Genomic DNA, 19790 nt, shown 5'->3' with positions numbered 1-19790 from the left:
ACGAAAATGTTTCCTCTGTCCTATTATCCACGTATAATATATTCTACATCCATTGTTTTAAATCATCAGAATTCTATAGTATTCTAAAATAAATTTGATTTACTAATAATTTCTTTTCTCGTATTCATTCGAATCCGGTGGATAGGAACCGGTTCTCATCCATACGAAAAAACTATGTCTAGCATCGTATTATATCCAGCTTTCTACGAATATAGAAATGTACAATCATAAGATTAAAACTAGTTTTTTTAGCCGGTGACTTCGTCACCCCGGGGCTAAAAAAACTAGTTTTAATCTCATAATTGTACATTCTATATCCGCGGAAAGCCGTTTATAATACGATGCGAGAAACAACTATTACAAAATCACACCAGATTTTTATGAAAATAAACGTAAAAATAATGTATTGGTTTGTCACTGTGATTGCAATGAAGCTATTGAAAAAATGTTGAATCATTCAAAAGCAAAATACTTTTAGTGAAGTGGGACCTTTATGTTTTGAATTTTAATATATTCATACTTTTGATTTAGAAATAAATAGTAATTAAACAATGAATTTCTGCAAAAGATGAAACTATGTACATCTAAATATTATGATAGTTATTTATCGCATAGTATTATAGACAAATTTCTGCGGGTGTTAAGATTAAATCCAGTTTTGTTAACTGCGATTAATTTTCCACGTATATTAAAATGAAAAAGCATAAAATCAATACCAGTTAACAAAACTGTACATGATTTTTCATTATGACTACGAACCGGTTCTGATACAGCGGATATTAATCGGATTCCAAGCCATGCTGGAATAATTATTTTATATTCAATAGTATTTTTTTACAACAATGAAGTAAACACGTACTTGAGCAAAATAATCATCATATTGAAAAAAAAAGAATAAACATGCAAAATGACTTTTCAATTTTAGTTTGAATAGGAGATAAATATTTTTTGTTTGCTTTTATATTTTTAAACATTGAAATAATATATATAATCAAATATTAAAAGTACAGTAAATTTTTTTTATATTTATGGTAGTCAGAACTTGAGACCACTGAATTGTTAAATCAATCATGTCTTTTTAGAGATCTTAGGAGACAAACAGACCCCATTAATCATTAAAAATATTTATCATTATGCTGTTCTAAAAAGATGTGCCATATAATTATGTCCTTATTATCATATTAATTAAATTTTAAAATCTACTTTATAATTATATGCAATGTTCCTTTCAGGACAACAGCATAGACGTCCAAGGTTCGGTGTTAAGGGGTGTTTAATCCTTCCTAATTCCCTCATTTTACTTCCATCATAATTTTATATAATACATCAGATTACCACCTTCAAAAAAGATATATTTCATTACCCCTTGAAACCTCTCATTCCCCCCCCCCCTCCCCCCAATAAAAGTAAAAGCTTGGACGTCTCTGGACAACAGGGTCTATATTTGCATTAAATTGTAAACCCCTTCATCATTACTCAATATGTTGTTTAGGAGTAAACAAACCTAACCTTGATAAATGTAATTGATAGTTAAGTAAACTTTAATTGTTTATTCAGGGACGTTCAAGCTTTTTATCTTGGGGGGATCAAATGAGAGGTTTAAAGTTTGAGGGATAAACAACGCTGTAACCCCACCCTTAGACGTCTAAATAAGTGTTCATATACTTCCTTTAACTACGTCTATGTGTTTAAAATAAAACTATTATCCCTCTTTTCTTTTCAATACACTTCTTATTGGGTTTAGGCAGGTTTTTATCTACTTCACTTGAGGGTAGCCATCCCTTCAAATATAAATCATTATAGGAACACAGTAAAAGTGTCTGACTGATTATGACGTAACAAAAAAAATTAGCCAATGAGAGGCAATTATTAACCAATGGTAAAATTTATAGTGGCCTCTCATTGGCTAATTTTTATTGTTACGTCATAATCAGTCAGACACTTTTACTGTGTTCGGGGAGGGGGGTTCTTAACATTCCCCTACTTGCAAAGACACTTAAAGTTTTAAATAAAATGAAATATTTCTGAAATATTTCTAAAAACTTTATAATGCCTAAAAAATAATACGTTAATTTTGAAGTTTGAAAGCATCATCATATAAAAAAAGTATAATGTATAATGAAAAATGAATGGATTTAATAATAATTGGATATAACACCAGATTATCATGTACTCTAATAAAGTGAAACTTGAAGCTGGCTAAAACAACGATCCCTACTATCCTCCCCCTTTGCTCTATCACCTCCCCTCCTACTGGATAAATGAACTGACGATGCTGTACGTATTGGTGCAAAAAATGGGGACAATTTTTAAATTGATTTGACGGGGCTGTTTATTTACGTCACAAGTGAGGGGAAAGAAAAGGGAAGGAGGAAAGAAACCCCCTAGAAAAGAGATGGGGGTATGACGTCACACGCCAAAACAATTTGAAATTTGTCCCCATTTTTTGCACCAATACGTACAGCATCGAACTGACCAAAAAAGGATGTCCATATTAGCAACCTAAATTGATGACAATTTTTCCTCTGTCATAATATCCACGTATATTCCATCCATTGGGAAATGAGAAATTTGTGTAGTTTAATTTCCAAATGATGTTATTGCGCGCCAATATTACAATTTTTATGGATGCAACGCATCTCTACAAGTTATAATCTTAAAACACACAGGGATATTATGAAAGGGTGAAACTATCTTCAATTTAGCTTGCTGATAGGGATCTCGTTTATTGAACATTTTGTAGGAGGGAGGGGATGGGTTAAAGTGGGGGGGGGGGGTCGTTATTGTAGCCCACTTAAAGTTTCACCTACTAGAGAGATTAAAGATTATGTGTAAAATCCAAGTAATAATTTATCTGTCATAAGAGCAGAAAGTTTCTCTAATAATAACTTTTCTCGTATTCATTCGAATCCGGTGGATAGGAACCGGTTCTCATCCATACGAAAAAACTATGTCTAGCATCGAATTATATCCAGTTTTCTACGAATATAGAAATGTACAATCATAAGATTAAAACTAGTTTTTTTAGCCGGTGCCTCCGGGACCTCTGGGCTAAAAAAACTAGTTTTAATCTTATAATTGTACATTCTATATCCGCGGAAAGCCGTTTATAATACGATGCGAGAAATAACTATTCTCGTAATCATTTGAATCCGGTGGATAGGAACCGGTTCTCATCCATAAGAAAAAACTATGTCTAGCATCGTATTATATCCAGCTTTCTACGAATATAAAAATGTACAATCAAAAGATTAAAACCAGTTTTTTTAGCCGGTGCCTTTGGCACCACGGGGCTAAAAAAACTAGTTTTAATCTTATAATTGTACATTCTATATCCGCGGAAAGCCGTTTATAATACGATACGAGAAATAACTATTCTCGTATTCATTCGAATCCGGTGGATATGAACCGGTTCTCATCCATACGAAAAAACTATGTCTAGCATCGTATTATATCCAGCTTTCTACGAATATAAAAATGTACAATCAAAAGATTAAAACTAGTTTTTTGGCCAGTGCCTTCTGCACTAGTTTTAATCTTATAATTGTACATCCTATATCCGCGAAAAGCCGTTTATAATACGATGCGAGAAATAACTATTCGTATGAATCACTTTAAGCCATTACTTCCCTGACAGCTACTAGGGAGTACTCAGGGAGGGAGGGGACTTTGGATTGGAAATTTTACTACGCTTTCAAGTTTTTAAACAAGTTCCACCAATCGTTAACATATAAGCTTTGGAGATCTAGGTTCATTGATCAAAAGATCTCGGAAATTTCTTGTCCAAATTGATAGCTGGACAAAGTGTCTTAAAAATCAGCCATGTGATGTCATAAAAATGAGGGAGATGATAGGAGAAGTGGGAAAGAAAACCCCTAAAAAAAGAGATGGATAATCCCTCATTTTTATGACGTCACATGGCTGATTTTTGAGACACTTTGTCCAGCTACCCAAATTGTTTGTATATTTTGAAAAAGCTTTATAAAGGTCTTCGAGCGGTTTTAAGCTATTTTCCTGAATTCCTCCACTTTATTACGATCGAGTGATACATTATTTGTCCTATCTCCATGCAAACATCGCCAGAAATCAATGAATTTTTGCATCCTTGTTTTTTTTGCATAATTTTGTGCACTGGCTTCAGAGTTAAGATCTACAACCTTAATGTGGGAAGAAATACATGTTGCCAAAATTTTATACCAGAGAAAAGAAACTTCTTGATTAGGCTGGCTAACTTCTTGGGGTTACCTAAAATGATTATAATTTGTAATATTATAGATAACTTTTTTTCAATTAAATTAGGTAATATGATTTTTGTTTTTCATATTATTTTTTTTTCTATGGGCGATTTCTCTAGGGATGGTGGTCTTATCCTAATATAATAATTATATAATAATTTTTCGCATTCGCAGACAACTGTCTTTAAAACCTGAGTATATTAATTAGCAATATTATTAGATGTTTAAAAAAGCCTATTCAAAATCATTACAAAGCTTTCCTGAAGCCTTTTTATATTTTACTGAACATACATTTTTCTATCTGAACTTATATTAGAATTAAATAGAATTAGCAATCAGCTGTAAAGAAGCAAAAAGTTTTTCTCAATTTTACATGATTTTTGCAAGTAAAATTGAGTGCAATATATAAATTACATATTGCACAGTACATATTTCGTCATCAGTTAAACATAAAGCAAACCTTTACATGCAAAGAATTTTTTAACATGGCTTTCAATATCCAAAATAAGCGAAGATCACGAAATCAGTAGGAGTATAAAGTAGTATTTTTTGACCAAAATTTCGTCTTTATTTTTTGTACAATTGTGCCGAATCACCACAGAAATCACTATTTCATATATTTAGTTAAAATTCCTACTGATCTTAAGGTTATACTGACAGTTAGACGTTTTCCTGACCCTAAGTTGTAGAAAAGCTTCGCTACTGGAAAATTTTGGGGGTAAGCGAAGAAAATCTAAATCATGAAACCAATACACTACAACTTCTCCTTCGCAGTTCTACACAGGGGAGCTGCTACAATTTGTTTTATTACAAAACTTTATAAAACTATTTGCCTGGCTTTGTATTAAGAGAAAAGGAGAAAAATTAATCGGTTCAGTGGTTAGCAAGATCTTGATGGGCAAACAAACCTTTTTTTTTTACCTTAGTTCAGGTTAGGTTGGGTTATATTAGGTACAGGATAGCTAAGCAGTGTTAGGTCACCGCAGGTATTTGCCCTGTAGGTTTTGGGTCTCTCCACAGAGGTGAGACATGGAGAACCCCACCCCCCCATAATATTTTTTTTTATTAGGGAGTTTATGTGTTTGCTAGGCATTATGAGGCGAAGCACCTGAATATTAAAATTTTCTGTTTTATGATTTGGTCATTTGTATCAACTCCTTGGAATTCAAATTATTGGGTGGTCTTTGAATTAAGGTGATTCAATTCTAATCAAGATTTCTCAAAAGCAAAGCTTCTCTGAAACTAGAAAGCATTTCTAAAAGTATGTTGTAATTGCAGTTAAAAAGACTTTTTAATTTCAGATTAGTAAGCTTTCTTAGTTAATATTTGAGGCATAAATAAAATATATTGCTTTCAAATACGTTGACACACAAAGCCATCTTCCCAATAAATAGCCAAAAACCTGCACAGAGCCATTGTTTCCTAAAAACTTTACACAAATTTGTCCAGCCGTTACCGATATCTTTCTGAATATAAGGTACTATGAAATATATAGGAAATAGCCAAATTAAAAAATCTAACTTAACAACATCCATAAAAGCGAAGCACTGAAACAGTAGGACAAACGAACATTAACATTTGTATAGTGTCAGAACTAAATAATCAGAATATAAATGTAAAAGAGTCGAAACAAAATTGTAAGTAAATTTATTAAAAAACTGCTGGATACAGGATAATGTTTAGGGCCATACTTACATTTTTAGGACTTGATTATAGGTTTGTTTCGCTTATAATATTATACTTTGATGTCCCAGGAATTAATATACCAAAAATCAGATCAATCGGATGATTAGATCACATGAAAATTTGTTGTTAAAAAAGTAAAAAAATCAACATGTTTAAAATGGACGTACGGACATTTTGGTAATGATTATAGAGTTGCTACGCTTTCTAAATCGTACCTAACTACTAAAGGAATCACCATGCAAAATTTGAAATCGATAGGACAATTCTAATATGCTTAAATTAACGAAAAAAGCTATCCGTTACGGACGGACGGACGGACCTACCCTCATTATAGAAAAGCTCCGCTTTTAAAAATGATTTTAGTAATAAATTAGCATTAATTCTTAAACAAATAGTATAATCCTGAGCCTGACGCCTTTTCATTGTTTTACAATTGATAACAAAGCCTTATCTTAAATTTATTTTTAAAAAATGATTGTTAACTTTTATAAATTAGTAGCACTGCTGTCAATACAATTAATGATATTCAAATTTTTGGGGGAAGAATCATGGGGTAGCAATCTACGTTGTAGAAAAGTAGTTGGCAATATTATGCAAGTAAAGATTATCTCTTTTTAATTTTGTTCAATTTCTCATTTAATTCTGCGCCCCTTGCATCTCGGAACTATGTAAAAAGTGGTAGGATAACCAAAAATAGCATAAAACCATCCCAAGGCTTGAATCTGAAAATAAATTTACCATAAAACAATCTCTAGCTTCCTATTAATGAGAACTCATAAACTTCAGAAGAATGATTTTATCATACAGCTCTAATACGATGAATATATTAAAAATTCTTGTCGATGGTTTAAATGTCTTTTTAATTTCAATTTGAAACAATCCTAACGTTAAGTAGTTCCAAAATTCCTCAAAAACAACATATTTGATGCTAGGTATATAAATTGGCATTACGTAAACTTGAGTAAGGGAAGCTAAACTTTGTAGAATAATCCAATATTTACATCCATTGACTGAAATTTCAGTAGTAAACTTTTTATTAGATTTTTGCCACCAAATATTTACAAAATACTTTAAATTTGTGCTAATAAAAAGTGTCTGACATCCAAATATAATACACGAGTAAAAAAAACTATAAATTTTGGTCAAAAGGCCCAAAATTGGAAAAAATTTCCACCCAAATAACATTTTTTATGTTTTTAATACAATCTACAACTGGCTTTACCCTAAGAAATCCCAATATTTTCACATTCAGAGACACGGGGGAATTTTTATAAGTAGTAAATATCCCACAACCCAGAAAATAGCTTAAAACCATGGAATAGATATTCGTTATCCGGATTGACGTTAAATTATAGATATCAAAAGTAATATATCTCTGAAATTAAGTTAATTATGCTTTTTGTGACACTTCGTTTTGATCTAGGAATAGTATTATTTACTAATTCATGTTTTGTTTTATAAAAGATGCGAACGGACTGAAAAAAATATGTTTAGCTGGTGTATTTATTTCTCCATAACTTAACAAAGTAAAATAGTTTTAAAAAACGATTTAGAAATATAAATTAATTTATGCCATGCTTCAAAGTTCTCATCTTAAAAAACCCCAGCGCATACGGTTGTGTTCGCCATTTAGTCATAGTTCTAAATTTTATTGTATTTTAGTATAACAGTTGATTTTGTATGTTACATAGTCTTCAAGCCGAAGTGATTATGTTGTAAAAAAATAACTAAGGCCCCTGGCTAGCCAGCAACCACCCACTTATTCACATTTATCATCTATAGCCAAAGAGAAAATAGTGATAGAAAAACAAGGATGACAAAATCCATAAGTTATGGATGGATGTAAAAATGGACAAAGGGATATGTATGGTGCATTATTTGCCAAATGTACCACTTTTCTGCACTACCTCTCCGATTTTGTTAATACTCTATATTTTGGTCCGTTGGGTGATTCAAGGATGCTGGATGGCCAAAAAAAAGTTTCAGAGTCCCTGGATGTCTAGATATCTAGCTATCTATGAAGGTAGGTAACAAAAATTTAAAAAACACCCATTTTTTCACAATTTTAAAAATTAATTTTTTCATCAATCTTACATCCAACCTATACATTTTATACACCAAAATGATCGTTTATTCATGTAAAAAGCGCACATAATGCTATTTTGGCCAAAACTCTAATTTTACAGGGTGTCTAACAAAAAGTGTATTTTGGATATCTAGCGTAATACCCAAAATACCTGTCCGAAAAAAATCATTTTTTTTGGCTTAAATCCTGTGTTTTATCTGTGGGCATATGTGGTATATAAAGGTTTGGAGGACCCGGGACTATAAGGTTGTCAAATTTCATTTTGGAACACCCTGTAAATGTGATTTTTGTGTCTGTAAAGCTAAAACTTGGTCCAAATTGGCTATTTTTTTCAAATTACTCTAATATGTGTCTTAGTATGTTTGGCCATAGTGTTTTCTGACCAGATCAATATTTTCCTATTTTTTGGACACCCTGTATTTTCAAAAAAAGATAAAAAAAATTTTGTTTTTTTTTTATTTTTTTTCTATTTTTAAATTACTTAAAACTGTCATATAGATACAGATTTTGACTAATAACAATAATATTTGCCTATTTTACAAATTTTTTACACTTTTGGGACACCCTGTGCATGTTTTTGAAAAATGATGGTTTTTGCCCATTTTTGGGAGGCAGGAGTCGTTTTAAGGCCATAGACTATTTCTTCATTTTCGTAGAATTTTTCAAGATACATCATTTGTTATTTATGCAAAAAGCGCAAAAACCGAACCGTTTTGCCGTTATTCACTACCAAAGGCGGATTTTTTTACGTTTTTTGCCGTTCCTGAGGATTTAATGGCATTTTATCTTACTAAATTTCATGTGAAGTAAAAATTTTTGTATATCCAACCGATTTTTGTCAAAAGGAATTTCAAATGCACATGGTTTATGTTTCTTTTATTACTTATGTTATAGCAATTATTTATATTTTATACACTTCATTTTCTTGTTTTAACAATTGAAATACATCTTGACGAAAAACGGTTAGCTGCACAAAAAATTTGACTTTATATGAATTTTAGAATATTAAATTTCCTAAATAAAAGTATTTCACAGTTATCTTGAAAAATCAACGTCTTCCTACCTAAAATGCGCATTAAATCCTCGGGAACGGCAAAAAACGTAAAAAATTCCGCCTTTGGCAGTGAATAACGGCAAAACGGTTCGGTTTTTGCGCTTTTTGCATGAATATCAAATGATGTATCTTAAAAAATTCTACAAAAATGAAGAAATAGTCTATGGCCTTAAAACGACTCCTGCCTCCCAAAAATGGGCAAAAACCATAATTTTTCAAAAACATGCACAGGGTGTCCCAAAAGTGTAAAAATTTGTAAAATAGGCAAATATTATTGTTATTAGTCAAAATCTGTATCTATATGACAGTTTTAAGTAACTTAAAAATAGAAAAAAAATTTAAAAAAAAAACAAATTTTTTTTTTCTCTTTTTTTGAAAATACAGGGTGTCCAAAAAATAGGAAAATATTGATCTGGTCAGAAAACACTATGGCTAAACATACTAAGACACATATTAGAGTAATTTGAAAAAAATAGCCAATTTGGACCCAGTTTTAGTTCTACAGACACAAAAATCACATTTACAGGGTGTTCCAAAATGAAATTTGACAACCTTATAGTCCCGGGTCCTCCGAACCGTTATATACCTCATATGCCCACAGATAAAACACAGGATTTAAGCCAAAAAAAATGATTTTTTTCGGACAGGTATTTTGGGTATTACGCTAGATATCCAAAATACACTTTTTGTTGGACACCCTGTAAAATTAGAGTTTTGGCCAAAATAGCATTATGTGCGCTTTTTACATGAATAAACGATCATTTTGGTGTATAAAATGTATAGGTTGGATGTAAGATTGATGAAAAAATCAATTTTTAAAATTGTGAAAAAATGGGTGTTTTTTAAATTTTTGTTACCTACCTTCATAGATAGCTAGATATCTAGACATCCAGGGACTCTGAAACTTTTTTTTGGCCATCCAGCATCCTTGAATCACCCAACGGACCAAAATATAGAGTATTAACAAAATCGGAGAGGTAGTGCAGAAAAGTGGTACATTTGGCAAATAATGCACCGTATATATTATTGTAAAGTGGTCTTTGTAAAAAGCTGAAGAAAAAAAAATAGAAGGGGTTATTCAATTTTTGTATAAAATTATATGTAAGTGATTTAAATCATGGGGAAACTCCCCAAAAAACGTGATTATCCTCAATAGGAGCTGAGATAACCACGTTTTCTCCATAGCATTACTGCCTAGCATTACGGACGTACAGACATACAACTTGAATTTTAAAAACATGTCAGAAGAAAATATAGAATGATAAAAAGTTAAAATTGAAAATAAAAGACTGGCAAAAATTACCTAGGAAAAAAACCTAATAATGCATAGAAACAGAGAGAAAATATTTCTAATATGCACACATAAATTTTTTAACAACACACACACCTGCACACACTCACACACACACACATACACACACACACATCTGCACAACAAAATTTGTGTGGGCAGTTACTTTCTTGGAAGCGAAGGCTTTTAAGAAATTTGAAGACTTTGATAACTCTTGTATATCAAATTATTATTCTAAGGTGGTTCACATTTTTGGGAAGTTTCAGACGCTTACGTCAAATAACAGATGTTTTTTTTGAATGGGCCGAACATGCCATATAATTAAAAAATTATAAGTGCTTTCCTACAAAGTGAATGTCAAGCATTAAAACCCCCTAGTTCATGATAAATTAAGGTGGGGAGGTGGTTCTTATTCTTATGCCACACCCCTAACCTTGAGGGGTTACCTAGCACCGAATGTAACAGATTTTGACATTGCTTTGCACTGTTACATTAAATACAATGCAATGTACAATTCACATTGCCTTTTTTCCCACAAGAAACACATTGTTCATGAAAGCATAGCTTAGTTTGTAAAGAGGGTTTGAGAATATGTGAGTTTGCCCATTTAATCTTAATGATGGTCAGAAAGCCAACCAACTATCTATAATACAAAGAAATTAGGGGCAAAGCCGCTAGTATAATATATTTACTACTACAATAGTACTTTTTTAATAACCCTAAATCTAACTTAACCCTATTCTAGTATTACATATGTTTTTATTCATAAGGTTTGTTTGTGGTCCTTTTTGTGATACTAGCGGCTTCGACCCTAGCCTCTAGAAGGGTATTTTTTATTTTTGGGGGGTTGGGGGTGTCCCATCACCAAGAAAATAGTTATAAACCTTTCCGGGACCTATGAGAAGCTACCCTGTAAAGGAGAACCCGATCGGTTCAGCGGTTAGCGAGATCCTTCGCTACAAACAAACAGACAGACAGACATCGTTCTACTTTGTATTATAGATTAGGGGAGACCTCGACTATAAATCAAAGAGGAGGGCCTCTATCAAATACTTTTATATAATCATACTTTTGGGTTTTACGGAATTGATTAGCCTTTTGTTCTTGTGGCATGTTGCACCGTAAAAGGAATACCTCACAAGGGCGGGTTCAGTCATTCGTTAATTCTATTCTACATAAAAAATCTTCCAAAATGTTGGAAAAAAATCCTTTAAATTATAATTTGATATTTCTACACTTTTTTATTGAAATCTGAAGAGAGCAAACATGCTCGAAAAATTTGTAATGTAAAATTCCTATTTTGTTAGTGAGTTAACCTATTAGATTGTGTGTATTTAAAGTTGTTATTGCTTACTTTTATTACTCACCCCCTAACCTTAAAGCACATCTTGAAGACAAGTAGTGGGTTGAATCCTAAAAAAAAAACACTACAACATCATCCCCTGCATAACTATAGAGAAATAACTATTCTCGTATTCATTCGAATCCGGTGGATAAGAACCGGTTCTCATCAACTATGTCTAGAATCGTATTATATTCAGCTTTCTACGAATATAAAAAATGTACAATCATAAGATTAAAACTAGTTTTTTTAGCCAGTGCCTTCGGCACCTCAGGGCTAAAAAAATTGTTTTAATCTTATAATTGTACATTCTATATCCGCGGAAAGCAGTTTATAATACGATGAAAGAAATAACTATTATTTTTTAAAAAACTTAAAACATACTTTAATTGCAAACGTTTGTATATAATTTTATTGGTATGGGTGAAGATGCTCTGCGATAATGTCAGTATATAATTGATGTCAACAAATTGTTTCATTTTTAAGTCAACAAATTATGTCAACATATTGTGTCAATATTATGTCACATTATGTAATTTAAACAGGTTAGAATTGTATGTTAAAATTATCCGATTCTTTTGATTTTTTGAAAACTGATTCCTATTTCAACAAGGTACAATGTTATAAGCGAAGCATCTCTATAAACAAGTTCTAAAATGTAAGTATGTCCTTAAACAGTGTCATCTATTTATGCAGTTTTGCAACAAATTTACTTACAATATTGTTTGTACTGATGCATTTAATATTCTGCTAATTCAGTTCAGACAATCTACATGTGTAAACGTTCGTTTGTCCTTTCATTTCATAGCTTCGCTTTTATGGATGTTGTCATCCTTGTTTGTTTTATGTTCTCTGTTTGTCTCTAATAAGTTATCTGTTTGTTTCTACTTCTGCTTTACCTATGAACATAATTGTCCTTGGAATGTGTTTAAATTATGTGTTTGTTAACGTCATTGTGAACAATAAAACTGTGATTGAACCAGGGATCTCAAGGGATAAGACAATGGACTATGTATTGATGTACAATGTACATCCCCAATGATAATTAACAAAATTTCCCCGTCTTTAAAATTGAAAAATAATGACATGGCTAGTTTATTAAACCAATCAATATTCAATAAAAGTACCCAAAGTTTTTTTTGTGTTTATTAAACAGTGGGATACCAACATAATTTACAGTCCAATGTCCCCTCCCTCCCTGGATTCAACATACAATTGCTATTGTTGCTAATTTTAAACAAATACCTAAGCAAAATTATAATTTAGAAACAGTTAAAATACTTCTGCCCATTTTATTTTACTCATTAGTCCTGTAAAAACGGGGAGCTAAAGGGATAAGACAATGGCAGATAAATTGATGTGTATCTCCAATGATGATACACAAAATTGCCCCTTCTAAGGTTACAATTAGTAATTGAATATTTATTCGCAATTGTCACTTTAAAAGAAATTACAAACGAATATAGGGATTCCTTATCAATCAACATTTTTCGTAAATTTTATCTTCCAAAATAGGCTGAATTTTTTTTATTAGTTTAATTATGTGTAAAATATACGTGAAACAATGTTTGTAAATAATTGGTAGCATCCTGCATTCTTCAAGTGGGAGCAAACGATATACCCAATCTATCTATCTAATTTGACTTTGACATTGCTAAGCGCTTGACTGATTGATTTTTCTGTTATAGAGAAGCCTTATATAGGTCCTCATATGGTGTGGTGATTTTTTTTATTATAAAGTTTATTTGGTCGAACCACATTTTAATTATTTTAACTTACCGTGGAATGGGGGAGGGTTGTTTTAGTTATACTCGTAAAATAAAGGATTCTTTGTAAATAATTTGATTGTCAACTCTAGGCCTGGTCATTTAAGAGCTTAGTTATTCTGTACAGTTATATAAATAAGGACGCATATTATAATCAGGAATCTAAAGGGATAATACAATATACATACATAAAATAACCCCATCTGTAGATTACAATTAGTGGTTTAAACGATTGGACACTCAATTCAATGAAAGTTCAATAATAGTCCCTAACGTTGTGAACCAACAAATAAGAAAATGTTATTATAAAACTTTGGGGACTAGTATAATAAACAGCCAAATATCCCCTCCCTCACTGCATAATTCAAGTGACATGTCATATGTTTCAAGTTTAATAAAAACAGGGAAGGATAGGATATTGAAATTTAAATTATACTTGTCATTTATATACACAAATAACTCAGTCGTTGACTTATTAAATCTTGATTGAGTTGTCATAAGCTTCAGAATTAAAACTAATAATTTTTATCTATAGAAGGAGAGGTTTTGTTTATTGTTATTGGTGATGGGCATCAATTGATCATCTATTGTCTTATCCATTAAGACTTAGGATCATAGAGATATTTTTTTTTACAGTTATTATCAATAAATTGTAAACATTTGTAATGATATTATATTCCATAAGAAAAAAAGTTTTAAGGTTTGTCCAAAGTTATAAAAAATATTTTTGTTTAGGTTGTAACAGTTGTCAGCCACCATGTCTTGGACCTGGAGAGACACAATCAGGTAAAAAGTTAGACAATTAAAACCGGTTTTATGCTTGAAGAAATATAATTTATGACTTATATTTTGCCTTTTGCTTTCCTACAAAGTGCCTATCGAGCACTGAAAACCCTTCTTAATTTTGGAAAAAAAAAAAAATAGGTAGGAGGATTTGTTCCTGTTGATTAGACATACTGGGGCCGTAATCTTGCGGTGCCACCATGTACTCAATATAACCTAACCAAATCTAATAAGGTGCACAGCTAATATTTAACCTCTTTCTTCAGGGATGATTCAGTTTGGAGATTCCAGCCTCAAACTGAAAACTCAAATTTCTTTCAGAGTGGCAGGAAATTACAAAATCAAATATATAAAAAAATTCTATCCAGTATGGCTTTGAAACCGAATAAAATCCACTGGGTTATAATCGATTCTCTCCATACTGAAAAAATTTTTAAAACAGTTTTCTTCTTTAATACACTATATAAATATAGAATATTAATTTAAATTCTGTGCTTATAACAAATAATTTTTTAAATTCAATATTTGTATTTAAGATAAATGCCTCTTTTTCTCTTGAAAATATAAAGATGAGCTACTTAATTCTTATTTAATTAGGGATAAAGGGAAAGGTATGTTGGAAATAAAGTAGCATATCAATAGATTAAAAAGCCTTAGAAGACTTTTTAAAGTATGGCTTTGAAACCGATTAATATCTGTTGGATTAGAACTGGGACATACTGAAAAATCATGTATAGCATCGCATTACAGACAATTTTCCACAAATATTGAAATAAAAATTATAAAAAAATTTATTTTATATCTGTGGAAAGCTGTCTATAATACGATGCGATAAATAAGTATTCTTGTATGGAAATAGATTTACTTATCCCTCTACCCTTGATCTAAAAAAACTAATATTCATTTTCTTACATCATCATGACAATATGTAGGTAGTAAGTTACACAAGTAAACAAAAACGATTTTGTCCATTGGAAGCTTTTTGAGCATATTTTTACCTTTAATTGTTAGTTAGATATATTTTCTTTTGATAGTGTTGTTATAATTGAAATCTAATGGAATAATAAACAAAATTACCCCTTCTGTAGATTAAAATTGGTAATTGAAAGTTGGGACACTCAACTAAATGAAACAACCAATCAAAGCCAATAAAAAATGTTATTATAAGACGTTAAGTGTAAAAAACAGCCTTATGTCCCCTCCCTCCCTGCACAGAAAATGATCGTAACGCTGTAGTTATAATTATTACAGGGAAAAGGGGGAACTTTAGACTTTTAATTTACGCTGGTAGGTACCCAAAGTTATATATCATTACTTTCTTATTCGTGGACTTAGGCCTTTGAGTACTTTTTAAAATCTTTATTGGTAGTTTCCAACTGACAGTGTCTAAAAAATAGCTATTAATTATATTTTAAAGAAGGGGTAATTTTGTTTTAGTAATTGGGAATGTACATCAATCCATCGATCATTGTCTTATAACTTAAGATTAATCTTAAACTATCAAATTGTTGAACCAACTCAATATTTATGGTTTTAAAGGCGTGAAACCGACCGACAAATATATATTTCAATAGTTGCTTTGCTTATAAAATGTTATATTTATCTTTTTGTTAGACAACGCCATAAATATTAGCTCAAAAAGTAATCAAATCAAAATATAATCAAAACTTTTTAAATTAAGATTCTATTCAGAAGTTGTTTATTTTTGTTGTAGAAAATCTACTCTACATGTTTGTTTGTTTGTAAGTCTATTAGATGGTCTGTTAATCTCCTGTTAGTTAGTCCCATTTCTTTTTATTTTAATTATCTTTAGAGAATCAGATAATAAAATTAGCGGTCATGGCCCCTGGATGTCTCTAGGGCCACTAGGAAAGGAAGGGTTGGAGGGGTTGTATGTTATTTTTTAAATTGGGTGGCTGCTTTTTTTCAGGTTTCATTTCTCTTGGGAGTTTGGAGTTACCCTCCCCCAAAATAGTTTAAAACCTTTTCTTGACCTATAAGAAGCTTTACAGTACAGGAGAACCAAATCAGTTCAGTGGTAAAAATCGAGATATTATAGACATACTTACACACAGAGATATACAGATATACATACATCATATTACTTTTATGTAAGAATAAAAGCCTCTCTAAAATAGGAAAGCCATGAAATGTTTCTTGCCTAGCTTTCAAATCCTAAAGAAAGTATGAGCAAAAAAAATCTAATCAATTTAATATTAAAGCCCCTCGTAATCAATTATAAACGTTGTTGAAAACGACTTTTGGTGATATTGGTGACAATAAAATTTTTTTTATTATGATAATAGTTTATTCTTAGCTTTTTAAAGCTAAAGCATACATAATTTTAATCAAATTTTTATACATATTTGATTTTGTAACACTAATAGACACGCTGCAGAAGAAAGATTTTGGAAGCTAAAAATTCACGAGGTAAATATTATTTAATGGCGAAACTTTTCTACGTTATGGGTTTGTACAGAAGTCTGTATATAAATTATGAATAGGAATCGTAAGAATATACGTTAATTACAAAGCCAGTTGAAAATTTTAAACCTTGATTAGTTATTTATAAGAGAAAAAAAAGAAATAATTATCAATAGGATATAAAAATCTGGTAATTTCACTTCTGTCTATAACTGGTCCAGCAAAAGCCTCGGTCCCCAAGATTTCCCATGTTTTAAAGCTCCTGTGGGGTTTCTTTAATCTTCTAACCATCACTCAAACAACGAACCCAAACATAGAAATAATTTGTTTCTTTCCCTGAAAATGCCTAGAGATCACAGAAAACTCCCTCCTTTTACTTGCATTGCCCCTACCCTCTATCCTTTAAAACCTAATTTAACCTGACATAAAGCAAAACAGTATAATGCAAAAAATGTCTCCTCCGCCTTTTTAAAAATCTCCTAAAAAATGGGGAGGGTTCTGTGCTCCACTAAGCATTTTGAGGGAAACCTCCAATATTTTTTTCCCAAAATGATTGTTTATTAGGATCCATGTGCGATATAAAGGAAAACCGCCTAAATTTTCTTCAGTTTTTGTTTTTAGAAAAAATAAAATAATGTTTATTTAAATTAGTAAATAAAATTGTATAAATTATGATCAATAGTTTTCTTATGGTGGATAAAAAGGGGCGCCTTTCTGTGGGGGCGGTGCTTTAAGCAAACAAGGATAATCATGGCAATGAGCAAGGCAGCAAACAATCTGATAATAGTTTTTTTTGTAGTGTTCTGTGTAGTAAGATAAGGAATTATGGACCATGGAAAGAAAACGAAGTAGCGGGTTTCGTCGTATTTTCACAGTAGCTTTTGATAGGTTATTTTAGGTAAGGTATATGTTAAGGATTGTCCCGCAGGGACTAGAGATAGGAGAAAATCTTCTGTGAAAATACGACAAAACCCGCTACTTCGTTTTCTTTTTATGATCCGGAATTATTAAAAAGACATATTAATTAATTATGAAAAATGGTCATTTTATGGTAATATTAGAAATAAGGTAATCAAGAAGCATAGCTGTTCTACAGATAATTGTATAATTGACAGTCTGACGGTCAGTCAAACTGTAGTTATAGAGTAGCTGCTGTACTAATAATGGTTAAATTAAGGTAGGGTGGGGTGATACTTAGGATGACGGGTAAATAAAATCTGAAATATAAATTACGCAAGGGAGTACAAAATATATACGCATATTTTGGTCAATTTTGGTGTTTTTTTAAAAAATGCAAAATATAATGATAACTATTAAAACAATTTTTAAGTATAACTTTTATCTTATTAGGATAACAATTAAAAAAGAAAAATATTTTTACTATATGCAATTCGTGTTCAAACACCTAATTGAAAAAAATAATGCAAGATATAGCTTTTATTTTAAGATAGACTAGGGGCAACGCCCCCTAGAAGCCTTTAGGTATTATTAAAGTGGGAGGGGGATAAGTCAACCGCCTTTCTACTTTTTAATTTGAGTTTTAATAAAAAATATTATAAAAAATTTTAGGTAGGGGATTTGAAATTGGCGCATTTGTATAAACACCAGTTAATGCACAAAAATAAGGGGGGGGGGGACAAAACAAGTTTTAAAAAATCCGAGATTTCGAACTACTGTCATCGATACTTAGTAAGCAGGAAAGGGGAAGAAAGAAAGGGTAAAAAACTGTGAAGTAAAGCGATAAAAAAGTGTTAAAAAAATTCTTGGATGTAGTTATATTCAGGTACTCAAAGTTTTATAAAAAACCTTCCATCATTTGTTGGCTTAAAAAATGTAGATATTTTTATGAAATCTTGATTGGTTGGTTCAAACTTGGAGTGTCAAAACTTTTCAACCAACAATTCTAATCTACAGAAGGGGTATTTTTATTATACTAGCGGCATCACCCCTATCATCTAGAAATCTCTATTCGAAGGGATTTGGATTGCAATATAGCTTAAAGTCTCATATTTAAAAAAAGGAGGGATTAGCCATCTCTATTTTAGGGGATTTTTATCCACTTCTCCTCTTATCTTCCTCTTTCTATGACGTCACACGGCTAATTTTTGAGACACTTTGTCCAGCTACCAGAATAGAAACTATGGATTCATAGCATTTGAAAACACTGACAATAGAATTTGTTTAGAAATTATGAAAATATACAGAAAATATATAGTTTGATGGCTTATTTACATTTCCCTATAATTGCGCAACGAAGGGCACAGCCTTCAATTAATATGTAGTTCCAAATAAGGAATACCTGCGCATCCATTGTTAAATTCATGCTTAATTATCAAACTCTTTCCAATTTTAGACATCAAACTAAATTTCTCTTATTCATTATTTTATGGAGAGATTTTTTTCGCTAGGATCTAATGAGATAAGACATTGGCCGATAAATTGATGTGCTCCCCAAGGATGACACAAAATTACCCCTTCTGTAGATTACAATTAGTGCTTGAAACGTTTGTACACTCAACTAAATACACCAAAATTCATTAAAAGTCCCCAAAGTTGTTAAGCCATAAAATAAGAAAACGTTATTATAAGACTTTGGGGACTAGCGTGACAAACAGCCCAATGTTCTTCCTTCCCAGGTTGATTTTAGTCTTTGATTTATGGATTGAGTAAGGAGTAGGTACTAATGAATAAAGATTCATACTATTTGATATGCCATGAAGGGGCCTCAATGATTAATAGAATAGCCGGTTGACGTCTATACGAGGATAGGACAAAGTAAAATATATACTTCCTAAATTATCAATTTAAACAATCGACTTCTCCCTACCAAACATATAATATAGGGACATAAACAACTAGCAGGGGGGGGGGGTGTATGTTTATTTTTAGAGAACTTTCTTTTGGGAGAGTGGTGGTACCTTTCCCAAAAGTAATCATAAACCTTCGACCTATGATAAGCTACACTGTAAAGGAGAACCATATCGGTTCAGTGGTTAGCAAGATCCTTCAGGACAGACAGGCAAACAGACATACTTTTATATATGGATTAACAAGCCTAATTTTTAACAATATCCTAATAAATAAAGAAGTGAAATATTTTGTTTGTCCATTAAGATCACGCTA

At 31.4% G+C, this 19790-nt stretch overlaps 2 protein-coding genes across 3 annotated transcripts in view; both read left to right on the top strand.

Moving 5' to 3' along the window:
• The window catches only part of Mondo (MLX interacting protein mondo), a 372455-nt gene that overhangs the window by 156771 nt on the left and 195894 nt on the right, over nucleotides 1-19790 (top strand). The window lies entirely within an intron of this gene.
• Nucleotides 1-19790, top strand: part of LOC145322066 (uncharacterized) — a 51815-nt gene that overhangs the window by 11709 nt on the left and 20316 nt on the right. For both annotated transcript variants that reach the window (XM_080163838.1, XM_080163837.1), the window contains exons 2-4: nucleotides 14196-14246; nucleotides 14510-14572; nucleotides 16631-16673. In XM_080163838.1, the coding sequence (XP_080019964.1) occupies nucleotides 14218-14246; nucleotides 14510-14572; nucleotides 16631-16673 (135 nt within the window). In that variant the 5' untranslated portion in view covers nucleotides 14196-14217. The remainder of the gene's footprint in view (nucleotides 1-14195; nucleotides 14247-14509; nucleotides 14573-16630; nucleotides 16674-19790) is intronic.

This window comes from Acartia tonsa, chromosome 6, assembly GCF_053477335.1.
Source record: "Acartia tonsa isolate MP-2025a chromosome 6, ASM5347733v1, whole genome shotgun sequence".
NCBI classification, from domain to species: Eukaryota; Metazoa; Arthropoda; class Copepoda; order Calanoida; family Acartiidae; genus Acartia; species Acartia tonsa.
Note: the sequence above shows the minus strand (reverse complement) of the source record. Positions and strands in the feature narration are given on the sequence as shown.